Consider the following 18,473-nt stretch of genomic DNA (forward strand, 5'->3'; position numbering starts at 1 on the left):
ATTTCCAGTGTAAATCATTTACTGTGTCATTTTTACCACTATTATTGGAGTTGGAGATTAATGACCTAATAAGTTATTTGTGCTCCTGTAAATCAGACTGAACAGTAATAATGATCTGTGTAGTGATGAAAAAGAAAAAAAGAAATCCAGGACAAAATTCAGACTGTTTTAAGTTTGGGCTCACCGTACTAATGCTTGCACCTTGTAGGCTGAGGGCGGCCTGGTTCAAATCCAGCCCAGGTCATTTACTGTATTTCATCCCCTGTCTCTCTCCCCACATTTCCTGTCCTCTCCAAGCACATTATCGCTGTCAGAAATAAGTAATAAAGGCAAAAATGCCACCAAAAAAAAATAATATATATAAAAAAGATTGGAATACGTTTGAGGGATGTTGTTGATATTTTAAGGTTTTAAAAGAATTAAAAATGTTCTCTCAGCGTCATTTGTGCATTCTAGGGTGACATTGACATTCCCAACTGCACCTTACAATCATATAGTGTTTGTTATCATTGTCTCTATGTATATACTAATGTACTAGGTTGAGTATGTTCTCATACAAAAGTTTGTGAAAGGTATATATATATATATATATATATATATATATATTTATATGTATTTATATATATTGGCATCATCATCAGTATCAGTTTGTATACTGCTTAAGAAAGTTTTCAGATTAAATTGACATTTGAGTCATTCAGCAAACGCTCTCATCATTCCCCCCGAGGCAAGTAGGGTGAAGTGCCTTGCCCAAGGACACACCGTCATTTTGCACGGCCGAGAATCGAACTGGCAAGATTGCACATTTTAAATGGATGTCCTTGTGTGCTTATCTTCTTCATGTGAAGGAAGTGGATTACGTTTTACCATCAACAGCGTGAGGTTATGGAGTAGTAAATGTGACTTCCTTGTCTCTGGGTAGTTTGCATGTATGATGTTATGAATAAATCTTATCTTGATACTAGGTCTCTGATCATGGGTCAAACTCAGAAGGGTGGGAGTGACGGAAAGTCACAAAAGTGTTTATCTATCTTGGAGAAGGACAGTTCCAGTTATACATGACTTAAGATAATAAAATAATATAATTCCTTTACTCGGGCAAAACGTCCTTGGTAAAAGATTTCTTCCTTATTGTTTTTATTTTATTACATATCATCAGTAATGGTAGGACTATTGGCCACATCATCAATTATTCTACCTTAATGCTCAACCAGTGAGTTTTGGTGGAGTACGTTGGTGAGATTTGTGTGTACAACAGCCCTCAGACTTTGCGGTTAAGGCCAGATATGTGACTCCTCATTTGTAAATGTTTGCTTTTATTTTTTATTCTACATGCATTATCGTCTCTGCATCGCCGATCGTGGAGGAAGTTATCCCTCACTTAATTGCGTCCGCCAAATTTTCTTAAATTCTTCTGGAGTTTTCCTTGTCTTTGAGCGTTTGGTTGGGTGTGGATCTGGAGCGTCTGAATCGTCCTGTGACGATATGAGCCATTGAAGAATAATGATTGCACAGACTCATGCTAGAGGTTCAGTAGTAGTAGTGACAGCAGCCTGCAAACAGAACTGTTTATTAAATTTACGGGGCATTAGAAAAGCGTAACAGAAGAAAAAGTATTTTTTTTCTCCGGAGCAGAAGGTGGCGGCAATGCACCAGTAATCTAGTTGCCAAACGTCTTATAACAAGAAGAAGAAGCACAACAACCGAAATTGAGCTGCTAAAACCTTAAGTTAACCGATTACCACAATTGGAATTCAATTAATCATATTTTGACATTTTGCTCTTAGGTGTTGAAACATCAAAAATGTCGGAAACATGCCATTTAAACCGGCAGATCTCTTCAATTATGGACACTCTAGTCGAAGCAGCCGTGAGAGATATCTGTAAAGTTGTCAAGGACAGCTATGCAGCGTTACGGTTCGAAGTAATTAGAAGCGAAGAGGAAATCAAAGACTTAAAGAGAAGGCTTACATTTGCCAAGTTTAGTAGTGATACGGCTACCGGCGCTGTTCAGACGCTTGTCACTACCTCATCGAGAAGAACCAACAGTCCCGCTAATGTCACGTCTGATCATGATAAACATGGGAACGTTAGCTATGTTTATCAAACCAAGCCTGAAACAGTTTTCACACCCGTCACACCCGAGGGTTCTAAGCAGAGCCCCTCAGGAATGAACCTCAGCATCAACGCTGAAGTCTGTCTGGCCTCCAGCAAGGTAGTTAAGATATAATGAATAATATTCATTTGACTGCTACTGTGTCTAATATTGAACACCATAATCTAAATTAAAAGAAACATTTGTAACCAAATGACGGCAAGGTCACCCTTACTCTTTGAATTCACTAGAACTGTTGTTTTGTTTGTAAGCATAGATATGTTTAATTTGGTACAGGGACAGCGCCACATCACGTGCTTGCAGGTAGGAGAGAGTCCACGGATAGATAAGTGCACCACCTGCTGCTCCCTCTACCACTGCCCCTTCTGCCAGCCCTCTGTGTTCAGACCCAATGAGTTCCACAGGATCGTCCCCCACATACAGACGCATCAGAGCCGAGCAATCCACCATGACGGTAAATTGGTAAAATAAACATTTTACATTGTTATGAGGCTTTACAACGTAGAGGCTGATACACCTAACTTGTAACATTTGCTATCAAGATGTCCCATGTGAAGGTATTAGATGTATTGATTTCTTGTGTGTTTTAGGGTTTGTAATCTACAAGTGCAATTTGACTTGTAGAAAGACGGCCCACTTCCATTGTTGCTACTGCACTGAGACCATTATCAACAAAAGCTCCTTTCAGACTCACATCCTAAACTGTCGACCACGGACGCCACGGCCTGCTGAACAATCTCAACACCCTCCTCCTCCTTTTTCTTCTCCTCCCAGCCCCAAAGGGCCCTCTGCAACCTCTCCTCCCGTTACTCCCACCCAGCATGCGTCTCCAGCCCAGCACCCAGGCCACTCTCCCAGCCCCGGTCCTGACGCATCTCCAGACATGGCCGCCTCTCAAGCGGAATCTGAACCGGAACCTGAATCTCCGGAACACATGTCCTTCAGTAGCTACCCTCTGACCCCTGGGCTGGACTCCACCCCCACGGCGAGCCCGGCCCCCTCCTCATCCGCGCTCACCCACTGCGCTCTGAGAAAGGACACTCCCGGCAATTCTGCTGCTGCGACCATGTCTGGGGCCCAGACACCAGAGAGGACGGAGCCAGCACCGGGCTCTCCTGACCCCAGCAAGATGCTAGATCCAAGAATATCCAAGATGCAGTGCCAATTCTGTGGCATCATCCTGAACCGGAAGAATTTCAAGGTCCACGTGAAGAGGCGGCACAAGGAGGAGTTTTTGGAGTTGTTGAACCAGGAAGTGCATAACCGGGGTCCGGCAGACTCCAAGATTTCCAGGGTCCAGTGCCAGCACTGCGGCGTGACGTTGAACAAAAAGAATTTCAAGGTGCACATGAAGAGGAGGCACAGGGAGGAGGTCAGCCCGGAGTCCTGGGGGGAGGTCCTGATGAAGTCGCTAGCAATGGAGCGGCAGCCCCAAGGGGTCATCCCTTGGAGGAAGGTCAAAGTTCGGTGCGAGCGCTGCGGCCTGACCCTGAGCAGGTGCAGTTTCCGGGAGCACATGAGGAGGAAGCACCAGGAGGAAGTGAGCCTTTCCACTTTCCAAGAAGCGCTCAACAACTTTCTGGAGGACATGGGGCTGGTTGCCGTGGAGACGGCGCTGTTCGCGTCGCACGGAGAGGAAGGCGGAGACGACGAGGAGGAGGGGCGGGGCAACCACGACCAAGACGACTTAGTCCTGGACATTGGCGTGAGGGGAGATCAGGAAGGGGAGAAGCAAGAGGACCCCGATGACTTCTTGTCTTTTGAGGCAGGACAGGCTACCAGACGAGGACAGGAGGACAGACTTCTCACAATGATGGTAATGATGGTTATCATGCAGATGCACGTTGGAGGTGACAGAGCCATTTGGCCAATGCATAGTATTTCAGGATAGATGGAGATGGGTGTTGACTCCATTGACTTCACTTACTGTTTGTTTTTTTGTTAACAGAGCAGCCAATGGTACCCTCCACTTAGGAATCCTCATTTCCTTGAGGTATGTTCTTGTAATACATTTGAATAAATGCACCTTATTCTTCTTTTTATTCATTTATTTGAAAAGAACAACATGTAGCCTGAAATAAATACGTTTGATTTATCCTAGAAAACAGAATATAGTTGTTAAACCTTGACAGGTAAACTCATGAGACAACTTGCCTCTTTAAAGACTCAACACTTGTGTTTGTCCAGCTTCCTCTAGAGTCCATGGTGTGGATCTTCAGGGAAGTTATCCGTTATGACGGAAGGAGGGGCTACTGGAACCTCTCACTGGTCTGCAAAACCTTCCGCACCATCCTGAGGAATGACATCATACGAAACTACTCACTTGGTCAGGTGGGTGGATTGCCTTTGAGGAACTGATATGGTTTGAAGATTTCAATATTTAAAGACATTCCAAAGTTTGATGATTCCGATACTTTTATGTTTTGTTATGTTTACATTTACTAATTTCCTGATTGGCTTGTGTTTCTTTTTCTGCAGACCTCATGAACTCTTCAACTCATTAACAGTTGAAGCCAATGTGTGTTCATTTACTACAGCCAGAGATGGGGAAGATGAATGTTAATTGTAACGTTGCTACAAACCTAGGTATATATGACCTAAAATCGCGTACAATGTGTCAGATTATTCTGTAGCTGTATTTTATAAATGAAATAAAAGTAAATACTGACCTAAAAACTTGTTTGTCGTAAAATGTTAATGTAAGGCAATGTTAACTTTTATTTTGAAAAGCTTGCGGTATTTTCCCGGAAGTAAAACAATCCGTTTTTCTGGATGTGTATATTTGTGTTGACCGTACAGTTGACTGTCCATGTAAAGAAGGTTGTTCTTCAGCCAGAGACTAATGAAATAACACCACAGGGCACATTTATAGAACACAGTGGATAAGGTATTGTTGAGGAGCTTAATACTGTAGCAGTTATGTCCAATAGTGTCGCCTTCCACGAACAGCTAGCCTCTTTAATGGAGGTTTTAGCGAACACGGCCGTTGCTGAGATCTGTAAACTCGTTGATGATGGCTATGCCGTCCTACGATTGGAAATCTCTCAAAGCCAGAGAGAGATTGACAACCTACGGCGAAAGCTACTTGTGACCAAACTTCATAATTACCGACGGAACGCAGAGAGGTTTGGGACTCTGCGACAGCGACGCACCGTTCAGAAGCACATCGACGCCGGTGATGTTGCTCGTGCCAAAGAGAAGTCCAGGGACTCCCCAGCATATTGCAAGTAGATTTTAACTGCCTCAATAGATATGATTTTTTTTAAATGTCATGTAGCTTTTACAGTTTATTTATGTATATTTCATCTAGTGGACAATCGTTCTGGTGTACATGGAACCTCTACGCTGCAAGGTGCTACAGGGCGCAATTCTGCAAACCCCAACGCTGTCCCAAACACGAACGACAAACACAGCCAGGTGACATCAGACTTCTTCACGTAAAGTTTGTCAGATTTTATTGTTTTGCATTGTTCTTAGAAATTAAATTAGGAAGGAATGCTTGATTTATATCTGTAGCCTCTTGTTGAATGCAGGGCAGGGAAACGAAGAAAGGAGGTTTGCCCGTTATTATCAAAGTGGAGAGCTTGACCCCCAGCAGATCGACCACTGGTCCTCCAGAGATGGGAGAAGGGGAGCCTACTAACCCAGAGACCTGTACCGCTGTCCGGGCCTCTGAGAGCTGGGAGCCTGATGTGGTTGTGGTGGTGGTGGATCCAGCCCCCATCAAAGAAGAAGCTGGGATCAACTGTGACTGGAGCTTATCGGACCAGGAAGCAGTGATCAGAGAGGGCCAGCAAACTGAGGAGGATGATGATGGAGGAAGAGGAGATATTAACTATTTGATGGACGATTTAGACCAGTTGCCTTCCACCTCGGCCCCCTCTTCCTTCTCCTCCTCCTTCTTCTCATCCTCCATCTCTTCCTCCTTCTTCTCCACCTCTTCCTCCTCCTCACACCCAGTTCCAGGGCCTCTCCACAAGCAACAGAAGCAGGGAGACCAGCAGCACCTCCTCCCCAACCCACAGAGAGAACCCCCCACCACGCAGAGAGGCTTAGGGAAGCACCTCCCCTCATCCACCCATCCTCCTCCTCCACTCATCAACTACTCCTCGCTCCTCCCCAGAGCAACTGGCAGCGCAGAGAACCGAGGAGGAGGAAGAGGGGGAGACACCCAGACAGAGAAGCCACAGGGCACTGGGTACTGGTACCATCTTAAATGCGAGGTGTGTGGTAAATTATTCCCCCGACCCGCGGCCCTACAGAGACATCACCGCGTCCACACCGGAGAGAAACCCTTCTCCTGCCGTCACTGCGCCAAGAGGTTCTCTTATGGGCACCAGCTGAAGAACCACGAGAGGGTGAGTAACAGACCTCTATGTCTAGCGTAGTGGAAGTGGTTTGGGGTGGAGGGTACGGTGACCACTGCTGTTTAAACACTTTCAGCCCCCACAGACTCACCAGAAGATTGGACTTCTAATCTAAATGATAGATGTAGGTTTAAACCGTGGCTTGATCCCTACCCTAAGTATAAAGTAATACCTTATTTAATAGTTATGTATTTATTTTCCTCAATACCTTGCACTTGTTTTTAAAAAAGACAAATTCCTGACAGACAGTTGCTGAGGGGGGGATGGGATGAGGTTTTAACAGTGTGGAGTCTGTGCCCAGGTTCACACGGGAGAGAGGCCGTTCTCCTGCACACTCTGCGGGAAGAGCTTCTCTCAGTCCAGCCATCTGAAGAGGCACCTTAGTGTGCACACAGGACACTCCCTGGTCTGACTTCACCAGAGATGAGGCTTTGGACTGTGTGCAAATGTGTTTATATGGCCACATGGCACTCATCATGTATAGCTTTGTGTTTTGTGTCACTTGTAACTCCTTACTGTGCTGACATGCCTTGATGAACAGAATGGTAGAACAATTAAAAAGACAGAAATACTAAAGCTGTCATGTTTTATAATCATATTTGGTGCTGTATGTTTTGCCTATCTGGACTAACCTGTTTGTGCCAATTAATCGTGTTTTAATGGCCCCCTGGACGGGGTAACATATATGCATTTTGGTTGAACCACGTGCATTTTGTTTAACATTTTTCTATGTACTCCATCCTTCACTGTCGGATGATCAAATCGGCATGCCCTGGTTTGAAAAGCCTTTGCCCATTTGAACCGGAAGTTGTTAATGTGCGGATAGCGATCCTTGCTTTAGGTTGACAACACAAAAAAACACGGCTTTTATTTACAATATCAAGATAGGTACGCTAGAATGTCGTTGGATGCAACATTTCGCTTGCGTGTTGCTTCAATCATGGAATCGTTGACGACATCAGTTGTCCACGAAGTTTGCCAAGTGATGGAAGAAAGCCTTGAGGCTTTTCGCCTTGAGATGAAGCTTCGGGAGATGGAGGGGTTCATGGTTAAACCGAAATACTGTCTCGACGGTGTCCCAAATTCTGGTGAGATTGATACTTTTATTTTTATGTCTTCTGGGTCTACTGCAAAACAAAAAGGCTCAGGCTCATACGATTTACTCTGTTTTTCTAGATCAGGAACAGTTAACTCCGATCCAGGGATTGTGTGATGAGGAGGACTCCACTCTGTGTATGGAAGTAGGAGACTGCAGTCAACTGACACCTGTTCCAGCAGTAGAAGAAAAATGTATTGGAATTTCTGAAGGCGGTCTACTATCAACAGAAACCATGAAAGAACATGAAGCGATGGACCAGGTAGGCCTATAGCTGTGGTAAAGCCAAGACTTTCAAATATTTATTTATTCAGTATTTGTATTTATTGTAAGTCGTTTAACATCTTGACAGGTCCACATCTCAGTGCAGAAAGAGAACACTCTGCCTTCAGTGAATAAATGCTTGGATTGCTGCAACAGGTATCACTGTCCCCTCTGCAAAACCTCTGTGTTCAAACCAACCAACAAGTATAAACTCTGCAGACATCTGCAGTCTCACCTCTCAAGGGCTGTGAACTACGGAGGTAAATTCTTCTCTGCCTTTATACATTTTCTGTGCCTTGCATATAATATTCCCTAACATGTTTCTCTGTGTTTTTGATCTCCAGGCTACAGCCTTTTCAGGTGCTTTTTAGAGTGTAGTTCATCAGGTCACAACCACTGCCCGTTCTGCAGAACCATCATATTGAAGAGGGCCGACTTCATCAACCACGTGACATCATGCAGGGCCTCCAGCCCCACCACCAGCCAATCTAACTCCGCCCCATCCTCATTCTCAACCGCCACTCTCTCATCCCCCACCAATCAGAAGCGCGTAGCGCTGGTAAGCTCCGCCTGTCAGACTCCTCTCTCTTTCATCTCTGGCCTGAGCGTTGTGGGTCAGGTCAGGTCATCGGCGGCTCCAAGAGAGACGATTTGCCACAAGTGCGGCCTCACGCTCCTCACCAAGAACCTCCGCAACCACATCTTGAGGAGGCACCCGGATGGTGGCGGGTTGCCAAGGCAACATGCCGTTTCGGAGTGCCCCCGAAGGTCGGGCGTTGCCACGGCAACTTGTGAGGTATGCGAACGCGTGATGTGCTTGAAGAACCTTAAGGTCCATATGAAGAGGAGACATCCTCATTACCTGTAAGGTGGTGTGGGGGGGGGGAGCCTTCACTCACTCACACTCACTCACACTCACTCACTCACTCACACATGGATTATGTAGCAACTGTGTCCAACAATCTCTGAATTCTGATTTGTTGATGGATGCATGTCTAAGGCTCTTTCTTGGTGGAAATGTAATTTGCAGACAATAAACAAAAAGTGTATGTGTTACTCAATACATTTGTTGTAGATGTTTTATTATTGGCAGTAGCATCTATTTAGTCCACTTCCCATGTGTTTACGGTCCTTTGGCTCCCATTACAGGAAGTAAAGCAAGTCTATGAAGTGAAATATACAATTGTGTTCACTTGTTTGTGTGGTTCGTTGTTCAAACGTATTTAGACCTCAATAACTTGTTGATGAATTATATGTCATCATCAACAACTTATTCACAATCACCTCATTTCTGCAATGGAATCCCTGGCGAGAACTGCTACAAGAGATCTATTAATTAATTAATCTAAGTATTTTCTTTGTAAAAAGTGACTTAGATGATGGTGACCAGGGGCACTGTAACGGGGGTAAGATTAGGACTTCCAAGGCCCCTGAACAACCCCTGATTCTGACTTTTTGAATTATATAATTGATACGTTTAACATTTTCACTTGAATCTGATTTTACATTAGAATAAAAAGTGCATTGAAATACAAATAACACTTAAAAAAAGCACTATACCCACTAGTAATACTAGTACTTACGGTATTTCATATCGCAACCTAAACAACCCGGAAGTAAACAGTGGATTCGTAAAGGGAAGTTGGGTCTACTGTAAGGAAAGACATGAAAGCCTCCTTGGTAGTTACATAGGCTACATGTCGACGGTATAAGCATTTCTGCCCTTAGATTCATGAGATAAATGGTTTCGTGAATACATTCATTTGGGAGCAAACGTTGGGACACATCTGGGACAATGGCGAATGTTAATTTTCATTCGCAGCTTGCATCCATCATGGAAGTGCTGGCAAACGCGGCAGTAGCAGACATTTGTCAGCTTGTTGACGACGGATATGCCGTGCTGCGGCTTGAAATATCCAGGGCTCAGCGAGAGAACCTGGCATTGAAGAGCAAACTACGGTTAATGGAAGTTCGATCACGCGACCGATTCGCCAGAAGAAGCCCCGTACCTCACCTGGCTGTCTCTTGCGCTAGGAAAGGTAAGCAGCGAGGATGACACCCACAGTAACAGAGTTTTACCCGATGCAGTATTTGCGTTTGTTAAACGAAGTTATTTTTGTTTTTCTTTGAATAACTTTAGCTCATGTAGCTGTTAAGCATTGCTTAAATGCCAAGAAGAATACAGCAGGATCCAGGCTGATTGGGGACCAGGGCACCCACCTCTCTACTGTGTGTGCTCAGGTGAGCCGTCTTGCAAGCTCCTGTTTGGTCCATGCGTCCTATACAGAGGACTGTAGAGATCCCTGTCTCAGAGTTATTTTCAGACATACACACTCTCACTCCCCCCATCCCCCCCCATACACACACATAGGGACATTTTGTTTTTTTTATTTGAGTTAGATTTGTATTTGTGGTATTTGTGTTAGAAAACACAGTGTACTGTGAGATAAGTTATTCTTCCTTTTAAAATGTTCCTCAACAGCCTGAGGACCCCCTGGAGTACCCTGAGCTTGTCTTGATAAAGGAGGAGAGGCAGGAGGAGGAACTGAAAGACTGCAGCTCTCACCTGGCCCAGGAAAATGGTAAGTACCATGCCTTTACAGTAGAGGTTGTTTGTGACTCGTTTGATGAGTTGTTCGGCCTGCGGAGCTGAAGCATTTTCTTCTCCTATTCACTCCCTTCAGCTGGAGTATCTCACTCTCTTCCTGCTAACAACAACCACACCCGGAAGGTAGAGACGCCTCTGGACCAGCACAGGAGTCCAGGCTCCACCCTCCCAGGGTTACAAAGGCCCGGGTCACCACCAGAGCACCCTGCCCAGGGATCGCAGGAGCAGGCCGGGGACAGCGACGTCCTGAAGACCCCTCTCCCTGGAGGTCACCACAGCGCCACCAGCCAGCAGCTGCAGCCGCACCACATGTACGCCGGAGGCTGTGAAACTGTGGGCTTGTCATCTCAAATGGCGTCTCCTGGAGACGCCGTGGAACCGTCCTGCTCGTTCTCGATGGAAGCCATGAGGTCGTTCGGTGCAGAGGTTCCCCTGTTGCTAGGTGACGGGGAGAGCTCGCACGGGTTCGTCTCCTCTTTCGGGCTCGGAAGAGTCGACTCTCTAAAAATGGAAAGAGGGGCAGAGTCCACTTGGGCTGATGGGAAGGTTTTTGGATCGGGCCTGTCTCTAGATCCCATCCCCGGGAGAGACAGAGAGGACGGCGAGTCAGCCTCTAACCTCTCCTCCCAGACCCACGAGAGCAAGTCCAGCGAGCTGGATGCCACCGGGTTCGACTCGTCCTTCGACGAGCTGTTCTCCTCGCCGGACGCCAACGTGGTGCAGGTTCTCCACCGGAATGGAGGTGGGGGTACCGAGGGGGAGTCTTCATATCAGTTCCTGGCCAGTGGGGGTGGTTTCGGAGGCCTGACGGACGCTTCGCCCCGCATCAGACTGGACCCGGAAAGGGTGCTCCATTGCGAGCAGTGCGGCCGGCTTTTCCACAACGCGCGAGACCTGGTGGTGCACCAGAGGTCCCATGCTGGAGAGAGACTCTTCCACTGCCCCCAGTGCAAGAAACCCTTCCTGCACCTCCACCAGCTGAAGACCCACCAGAGGGTCCACACCGGTGAGAAACCCTTCAGCTGCGCCCAGTGCGGCCGCCACTTCTCCCAGTCCAGCCACATCAAGAGACACATGAGTGTGCACACGGGGGAGAAGAGGTACAGCTGCTCCCTATGTGGAAAGAGGTTCTCCCAGGCTTGCAGCCTGAAGGTGCACCAGAGTGTCCACACTGGGGAGAGGCCTTACAGCTGTACTCAGTGTGGGAAGAGCTTCTCTGTATTGGGTAATCTGGTTAGGCATCAGAGCGTTCATATCAGGAAATAATATTTATAATTGTATAATGAATGGAAGAGGTTTGTTTATGATGTACTGATTGCATGGATGTGTATTGATTGATGAATGGATTGTGGTAGAACAGCACTGTTGACATTTGTTTTTATAGTTTACAAAATATATTTATTTAAATGTATTAATGTGAAATCATTAAACATTTTGTCTATGGACCAATTCTTTTTAATTTTAGTATTCGTAAAGTAATTCACTTGGACATTTAAGGGGTAAAGTCGATTAGAATGCAGATTAATTTGCCTGATGCTGAACAACAAACATACGTCATCAGAAGGCGACTCAAACCCCGAAGCACCTCTACATCATAGCCACAACTCACGAAAAGCAATCTGACAACAAGATAAACGTTACTTAATTTACATGTCAAAGTTCTTAATCGACATTTTACGTAGAAGTTGAACTATTTGGCTTGCTTTATAACGGTTTTATGAACGGCTCCCTTGTGTGCAACTAGAAATGGCAATGATGGCGGACTGTGTTGGCTTTCAGGCGCAGATTGCTTCGATAATAGAGCTACTAGCTAATTCGGCCGTGCTAGAGATATGTAAACTTGTGGACGATGGTTATGCCGCCCTACGTTCACAAATGGTGCTAGAGAGAGAACAAAGCGAAAAGGAGAATGATGATCTGCGGAGAAGATTACGAGACATGGATGTGAGGGTGCGGAGCTACGAACGAAAGCTGAGGAGACGCTATCAACGGGATGAAATGCACAACGTCCATTACAGACCTCCCGAAGGTAATGGTCCTTCGGCTAGTTAGCAAGCTGTGGGAATATTACGCCTGGTCAGGCTCTTATGTAGACCAAGTTGGTCTACTCTGCTTCAGTTGCATTACTGATCGTAATTGTAATCAATATTCTTTAGCCCCCTCTGTAGTCTCTGCAGCCGTGGTTGCAAGTGATGACCATCCCAGCGGCCCTGTTGCTACAACCGAAGAAGAGACTAATACACACCACATGCCACAGGTAAACTAAGAACGAATTAATCAACTCAAGATTATAAATACAATGTGGATTTGGTCAGAACTGAACATGTTATTTCTCCGTGCAGGAGGAAGCGTCTTTGCCCCAGGTAAAGCAGGAGAGAGACTGTGATTTGAACCTGAAAGTCGAAGTGAACATCAGGTCGGAAACTGGTCCCAGTGGTGAGTGGGAGTAAACATAGGAACATCGTTCCCTTTGTTAGTGTCAGTGTTTTGACCATTGGAGTAAATATCGGCTCTGTAGTTGATAAACAACACATATTAGCTTGTGGCATCATCTAAAGTATGTTTTACCTACTATTCACACTTGTGTTAACTGCCCTTTCCCTCCTCTCCATCGGCAGCCCAAGAGCCGAGTGAGGAAGCAGACAGCAGTGACCGACTGAATGTGTCCCAATGCTCCCCCACTGAAGACACGGTGGATCTGACCTGCAGGCCCAAGCCCAAAGGCCAACCTAAGTCCTCCAATCCTTCCACTGGCCCTGATCCCAAGCTAGAGACGCAACCCGACTGTGCTGTCCAGTTGCCTCAGCCGCCCACTGAAACTGAACCAAGCCCTGAGCGACTGAACAGCCTGGGCTTAGATCTGGCCTGGATGCAGGAGAGAGTGAGCCATCTGGGGGCTGCATTTGCTCAAGCGGGCCTGAACAACTCAGACATTGGGCACCCATCTTGTTCCTACCCTACCCAAGTGGACATGGAAGTCCCACCAACTATGCTCTTCCCAGGAAACACCCACGAAATGGCCGCCTTTCCCAATTTTGACCTCCCAACCAATTCCTTAGCCAATCAAAGGCGGCCTTGCAAGACTGGCTCGGACAAGGAGCCAATGGTGTGCAACTTCTGTGGTCGGGTGTTCCCCAGCATGGCCAGCCTAGAGGTGCACCAGCGGTCCCACACAGGTGAGAGGCCTTACAGCTGCCAGCACTGTGGAAAAGGCTTCGCTCAGCCCAACAACCTGCGGGTCCACCTGCTCATCCACTCTGGGGAGAGGCGTTACCACTGCTCGCTGTGCGGGAAGAGCTTCATCTCCTCCAGCCACCTGAAGAGGCACCGCACGGTCCACACGCAGGAGAAACCTTACAGCTGCGCTCGCTGTGGCCAGTCCTTCAGCCAGTTGTGTAGCGTGCGCAGGCACAGGCAGCAGTCCCAATGTGGGCTGTAGAGAAGGAATGGAAGGATTGTTTTTTTTTTTTTTTTTAAGAAAAAGAAATTGGGGTGGGAGGCGGTGAGTTTCGGTTATGGAGTATTATGCTGAGCTGGGTCCGTTTCTACTTTCAGATCCAGTTGAAAGCTTGGCTAGGAAACCAATCAGCATTGCAGTGCCAATTATGACACAAATCAAACTTGCCTCAATTACGCAAATGCTTTCAAGTAATTTCCATGTAACTGACACAGGTCTGGTGTGTCATGTACGTGTGGGACTGGCAAGTAAGAGGCAGAAGGAGGGACGATATGTCAAAAGTGGGATGGTTATCGTCGTCTGTGTTTTTGCTTTCATGAACAAGTTGAGGTTAGTGAAAAAGTCTGGAAAGCTGTGTGTGTGTGTCAAGTGCCGTTGGTCTGGATTCAAAGAACCTTTGTAGCAGATGCAGTGTTTGACAAGCTCACCGGTGTGTGTTGTTTGCTATATGGTGAGAATATCTCCCTTAAACACTAACTCTTTATTTAGGTCTGTAGAACCGTCATGTCAGAAACGTGTTTATAAGCTGTGTATGTATGTATGTATGGAAATTATTAGGCTACTTGTAGCTCTAGGCTACACAGTTGGTACATTTGGCCTTTTAGACTATCGGAAGACATTATAGGATGTGAATAGTGTATGGTCATTAAACCTTGTGTAATATTTACATTTCACATCGTAATGCCTGTTTCTTGTCAAGATTACATGTGTTGACACCCACGAAGATATTGGCAAGGCACGAAAGAATAGCGTTTTTATTAGAAATGAAAGTGTATTACGGTAAATTAAAAACGTCATCAATAATCGACAACCCTTTACTGGAGAGAGCGAGCGTTCAATTTTGTATCTGAGCTATAAAACCATACCAGCGTTTTTTGTTTGTTTAAATAATCTTATTGTATTGTATAATTTTGCAATGGCGTCTCTTTACAACTTTAAAGAGGATATTCCAAACAATGTGGTTTCAGATATAGAAACTACTTATACCGCAGTAGTATGGAAACGTAAAGCTAATTTAATTCAAACCTTAATTCCCACATTGTATTTTCATTTTCCACTTTGCTAGTTGATTTCATTATATATGAAAATGTAATTATATGATTTGCATTTTCAGTAGTGGTATGCACATTTGCTGTCAATGTAAATGAAAAGACATTTGACATTTTGGCTTTCTCAAATCGTTTTCAAAAGTCATGCCCTAAAGCACTTGTACAACGGGACGACGAAAGGAACTGGATTTTCCGGGCAGAGTGCTAAAGACATTACAACCTGCGCTGCAACCTTAACAATCACCTGTTGATGCACACGGAGATTTCGAGATAATGGCATGAATATCTCGAGAAAAATAATTTATCACAGGAAAACGGATTAAATAAAATGCATAAATATATGGCCTCTTTGGGCTTCCGTTGTTATTGTGTACAGTAGTAGATGCTAGTATATTTTAACATAAGATTACAAAACAAAGACCGTGTTAAATATAGAATATAAAGTTAGTGTATCTGCAGCTAACCAAAACCACGCCTCTCAGCATGCTAGCCAATTACATCGTTCTTCACAAAAAAATAGGCGGAAGTAAACACCGTTCTCTCTTTACCATCGACCAAAGCGATCTTGGCGAATTCTGATAAAATTTTAGAACAACGCCAGATACGCCAAACAAATAATTCGGTTAGAGAAGCTTTGGATGTCATGTGGTTAGCTCGTTTTCTGTTGGCAAGGCACGGTTGATCGCCGATAATGACCAACTCAATGGCTTTTCATACTCAGATAGCCTCCATCATGGAGGTGCTAGCGAACGCAGCGGTTGCTGAGATTTGTAAATTGGTAGACGAAGACTATGCGGTAATTCGTCTGGAAATGACCCAAAGTCAGAGAGAGAACCGAGCTTTGAAAAGAAAACTACAGACGCTGGAATTGAAGATGGCCCGGGAACGCGCAGAAAGGACGATGAGAGAGCGCGTCCTTGCAAATCGTCCCGGAGTCAGCGTCAGGCTACTCGACAAGTTCAGAGCAGCAGCCGTATCAAGAGGTGTGCTAAATTAGAAGTTGAACGATGTGGTATTTTTGTATTTGTTAATTTAAATCACCCCGCCCCTCACACGTACAATCTGTCTGTGTCAGGTGGAGGGAACCTTTCTGGCCATCTTCGGAATGTAGGGAAACAGGAAAGACAAGGCTCCTGGAAGATCAAAGAGCAGTCAGCTGCTGCCAATGAGGGGCCAGACTCTTCTACCCAGGATGTCATCACAGTCAGAATCCTTGAAGAGGTCTGTACTCTCATTTGCCAAACACCTCAAAATACCTCAAACATATTTTAATTCATCTGTTATTTTCATTGTTACTATCCTGATTTGGTATAAGCATTTCCCATCCGCAGTCCTCTCTCTAAACAGCTGGCTGTCCAAATCGCATCACAAGGAAGTACTCTCCCTTTATGTTCACATCAGTCTGCAGATGCAGAGGCCTCAGCTTGCAGCTCCAACCAGTCCCAGATCAAGCAGGAGATGACTGACCGTTGTCCAACTCCATCGCCTCCACTCCCACCGGGCTCAGACAGACTCACACATGTACCGACAGACACCTTCTAATCATATGAACTTTCAAACACAGACACCTCATGTAAGGTGATATCATATTAATAAGACATTATGTAATGAAGTGAAGTCACCTTCTTCTTCTTCTACATTGCTACAGCTGTTCGATTCGGATGACGCAGGAGCGGAGGAGTGCCCTGTCAAGCAGGAGAGGAAGGATGAGGAACAAGAGGCGGAAGACACACTCAGCCATGAGGGTGACGATATAGATCTGAGAAAAAGTGAGGAAAATGTATAGCCTTTACACCATAACCCATTTCTGTTGCCATAACAGCTGATGCAACTTTTTTCCCCCTCTCTCGCTGGTTTCCATGTGCAGCTGTCGACGGAGACGGAACCTTAGAGACGAGCACCAGAGCCTGGACCTCTCACCATCAGGATCTGGTGCATTACTACCACGAGACAGACCCAGGACAGGGGCCAGATCTGGATCAGACTGGACAGTGTCTCCGTCCTACAGAAAACAGCCACTGGACAGGGGGGCCAATACTCGGCAACCCAGGTCCGGCACTGGGGATGTCTAACACATGGGGCCAGAAGAGACAGGGAGCAGGAGTCTGCTTAGGGGCTGGGCCTGGGGCAAGAGCTGGGTCTGGGGTGGGGCCTGGAAGTTTAGGCTCTGAGTCTCAGTCTGGTTCTGGAGCCATATATGGGCTTCAGATTGGGCCAGATCCTGGTCAACACTCCTACCTCCCAGCCCCACACGGTGTCAGACCAGACCAGAAGCATCAACGGAGCCCAGCCTTCAACACGTTCTTCCACCCCAACACCCTGCACACAACAACAACAACCAGTGTAGTCTCAAGAACAAACCACAACACCGGTACAATGGCCTCCTCCTCTTTGCCACTGCACCCTGAAAGAGCGGAGGGCAGGGGAAAGACGGACAGAGAGCGCCCCTACAGCTGCCCCACCTGTGGGAAGCGGTTTGCAGAGGCGGGCTACGTGAAGAAACATCAGACAGTCCATACAAAGGAAAAGCCGTTCAGGTGTAAACAATGCTGGAAGAGCTTCTCCTTCCTCAGCAACCTCATACGTCACAGGGGGGTGCATAGTGCCCAAGATCAAGCCGGGGACTTGACGGGGGTACATGGGGGGGCTAATGCATCAATTTGAACCTGTGTCAGTAAAGTATTGGTTTACAACACACTTGTATTTATTGTTTGTAGGAACCAATTCTGTTATTTACATGTATTGGTAATTTTCAGGAGTGTGTGTGTGATTGCTGTTTAGTGAGTGTGTTCCCTCTTCAGATCCAGCTACAGGTCAGGTTGTCCTTACAGAAAAGGTCCTGGGGCTGTTAGGTGTGGTTGTTGGATGAGAGAGCACAGTCTTTAGACTTTGTCTTGAAGTGTTGCTGACTCAATGATGCTTGTTTAGAACATTACTCTTTATTTTTTGAATAATTGGTTGAATCAATCATTTGTTATGGAAACACGATTTTCAATAAATACGTATTGCCTATAAGATGTTTTATTTCATCGAATAAAATAATAATAATCTCAATTGGACATTCTGTAAGTTCGAGTAATTTGACTAAACCGTCTATTACATGGTACCCCTAGTTGGCCCAAGGGGAATTTACACAAAGGAACAACAAAAGAATATAGTAGTCACTACACTGTCATTTTTTCTCTGGCTTTACTGTATCTGGGTCATTTAACAAGTTTTTGGTTTCAACTTGTGCATGTTAGAGATGTCTTAGACTATTGGATTTGTGAATTATGTAATGTAATTCACCTTATGATAATTATTTTGTCATTAAGCACAAGTGGACACAAACATATTGGTGTTGTAAAAGTATTTAGTTGTGACATTTAAAGCTTATTTACGTGTGTGGCAGTGGTTAAGTGTCAGCTGAGGATGGAGAGGAGGTATGTACAGGTAAATCTGTAGTGCTTTATATGGTCAGACTGTTGCATACGGGGGGGGGGGAACCACAGTGTAAAAGACTGATGTGAAGATGAC

The 18,473-nt window shown here is 45.7% G+C and overlaps 6 protein-coding genes across 6 annotated transcripts; all 6 read left to right on the forward strand.

Annotated features, from left to right (window-relative positions):
- The first annotated feature begins 1,496 nt into the window (after nucleotides 1-1,496).
- LOC146236872 (uncharacterized) lies at nucleotides 1,497-4,792 on the forward strand. Its single transcript, XM_084687764.1, has 6 exons — nucleotides 1,497-2,215; nucleotides 2,393-2,570; nucleotides 2,707-3,932; nucleotides 4,065-4,109; nucleotides 4,304-4,447; nucleotides 4,595-4,792. Exons 1-6 carry the CDS (start codon nucleotides 1,805-1,807, stop codon nucleotides 4,601-4,603), a joined length of 2,013 nt encoding a protein of 670 aa, XP_084543890.1. The 5' UTR covers nucleotides 1,497-1,804; the 3' UTR covers nucleotides 4,604-4,792.
- An 89-nt stretch (nucleotides 4,793-4,881) lies between these two features.
- LOC146236873 (uncharacterized) lies at nucleotides 4,882-7,059 on the forward strand. The gene is made up of 4 exons (XM_084687770.1): nucleotides 4,882-5,339; nucleotides 5,427-5,533; nucleotides 5,650-6,474; nucleotides 6,785-7,059. Exons 1-4 carry the CDS (start codon nucleotides 5,036-5,038, stop codon nucleotides 6,893-6,895), a joined length of 1,347 nt encoding a protein of 448 aa, XP_084543896.1. The 5' UTR covers nucleotides 4,882-5,035; the 3' UTR covers nucleotides 6,896-7,059.
- Nucleotides 7,060-7,212: 153 nt separating this feature from the next.
- Nucleotides 7,213-8,904, forward strand: LOC146236874 (uncharacterized). The gene is made up of 4 exons (XM_084687776.1): nucleotides 7,213-7,571; nucleotides 7,660-7,841; nucleotides 7,932-8,103; nucleotides 8,188-8,904. The coding sequence occupies exons 1-4, from the start codon at nucleotides 7,382-7,384 to the stop codon at nucleotides 8,709-8,711; spliced, it is 1,068 nt and encodes a 355-aa protein (XP_084543902.1). The 5' UTR covers nucleotides 7,213-7,381; the 3' UTR covers nucleotides 8,712-8,904.
- Nucleotides 8,905-9,454: 550 nt separating this feature from the next.
- LOC146236875 (uncharacterized) lies at nucleotides 9,455-11,910 on the forward strand. The gene is made up of 4 exons (XM_084687766.1): nucleotides 9,455-9,882; nucleotides 9,984-10,084; nucleotides 10,326-10,425; nucleotides 10,528-11,910. The coding sequence occupies exons 1-4, from the start codon at nucleotides 9,639-9,641 to the stop codon at nucleotides 11,715-11,717; spliced, it is 1,635 nt and encodes a 544-aa protein (XP_084543892.1). The 5' UTR covers nucleotides 9,455-9,638; the 3' UTR covers nucleotides 11,718-11,910.
- A 100-nt stretch (nucleotides 11,911-12,010) lies between these two features.
- On the forward strand, nucleotides 12,011-14,579 carry LOC146236876 (uncharacterized). Its single transcript, XM_084687771.1, has 4 exons — nucleotides 12,011-12,480; nucleotides 12,608-12,708; nucleotides 12,794-12,887; nucleotides 13,070-14,579. Exons 1-4 carry the CDS (start codon nucleotides 12,198-12,200, stop codon nucleotides 13,888-13,890), a joined length of 1,299 nt encoding a protein of 432 aa, XP_084543897.1. The 5' UTR covers nucleotides 12,011-12,197; the 3' UTR covers nucleotides 13,891-14,579.
- An 831-nt stretch (nucleotides 14,580-15,410) lies between these two features.
- On the forward strand, nucleotides 15,411-18,016 carry LOC146236877 (uncharacterized). The gene is made up of 5 exons (XM_084687769.1): nucleotides 15,411-15,940; nucleotides 16,033-16,178; nucleotides 16,359-16,478; nucleotides 16,606-16,726; nucleotides 16,825-18,016. Exons 1-5 carry the CDS (start codon nucleotides 15,649-15,651, stop codon nucleotides 17,619-17,621), a joined length of 1,476 nt encoding a protein of 491 aa, XP_084543895.1. The 5' UTR covers nucleotides 15,411-15,648; the 3' UTR covers nucleotides 17,622-18,016.
- The last annotated feature ends 457 nt before the right edge of the window (nucleotides 18,017-18,473 follow it).

The sequence above is a fragment of the Hypomesus nipponensis genome, chromosome 22 (genome assembly GCF_054491055.1).
Source record: "Hypomesus nipponensis isolate SF chromosome 22, ASM5449105v1, whole genome shotgun sequence".
Taxonomy (NCBI): domain Eukaryota; kingdom Metazoa; phylum Chordata; class Actinopteri; order Osmeriformes; family Osmeridae; genus Hypomesus; species Hypomesus nipponensis.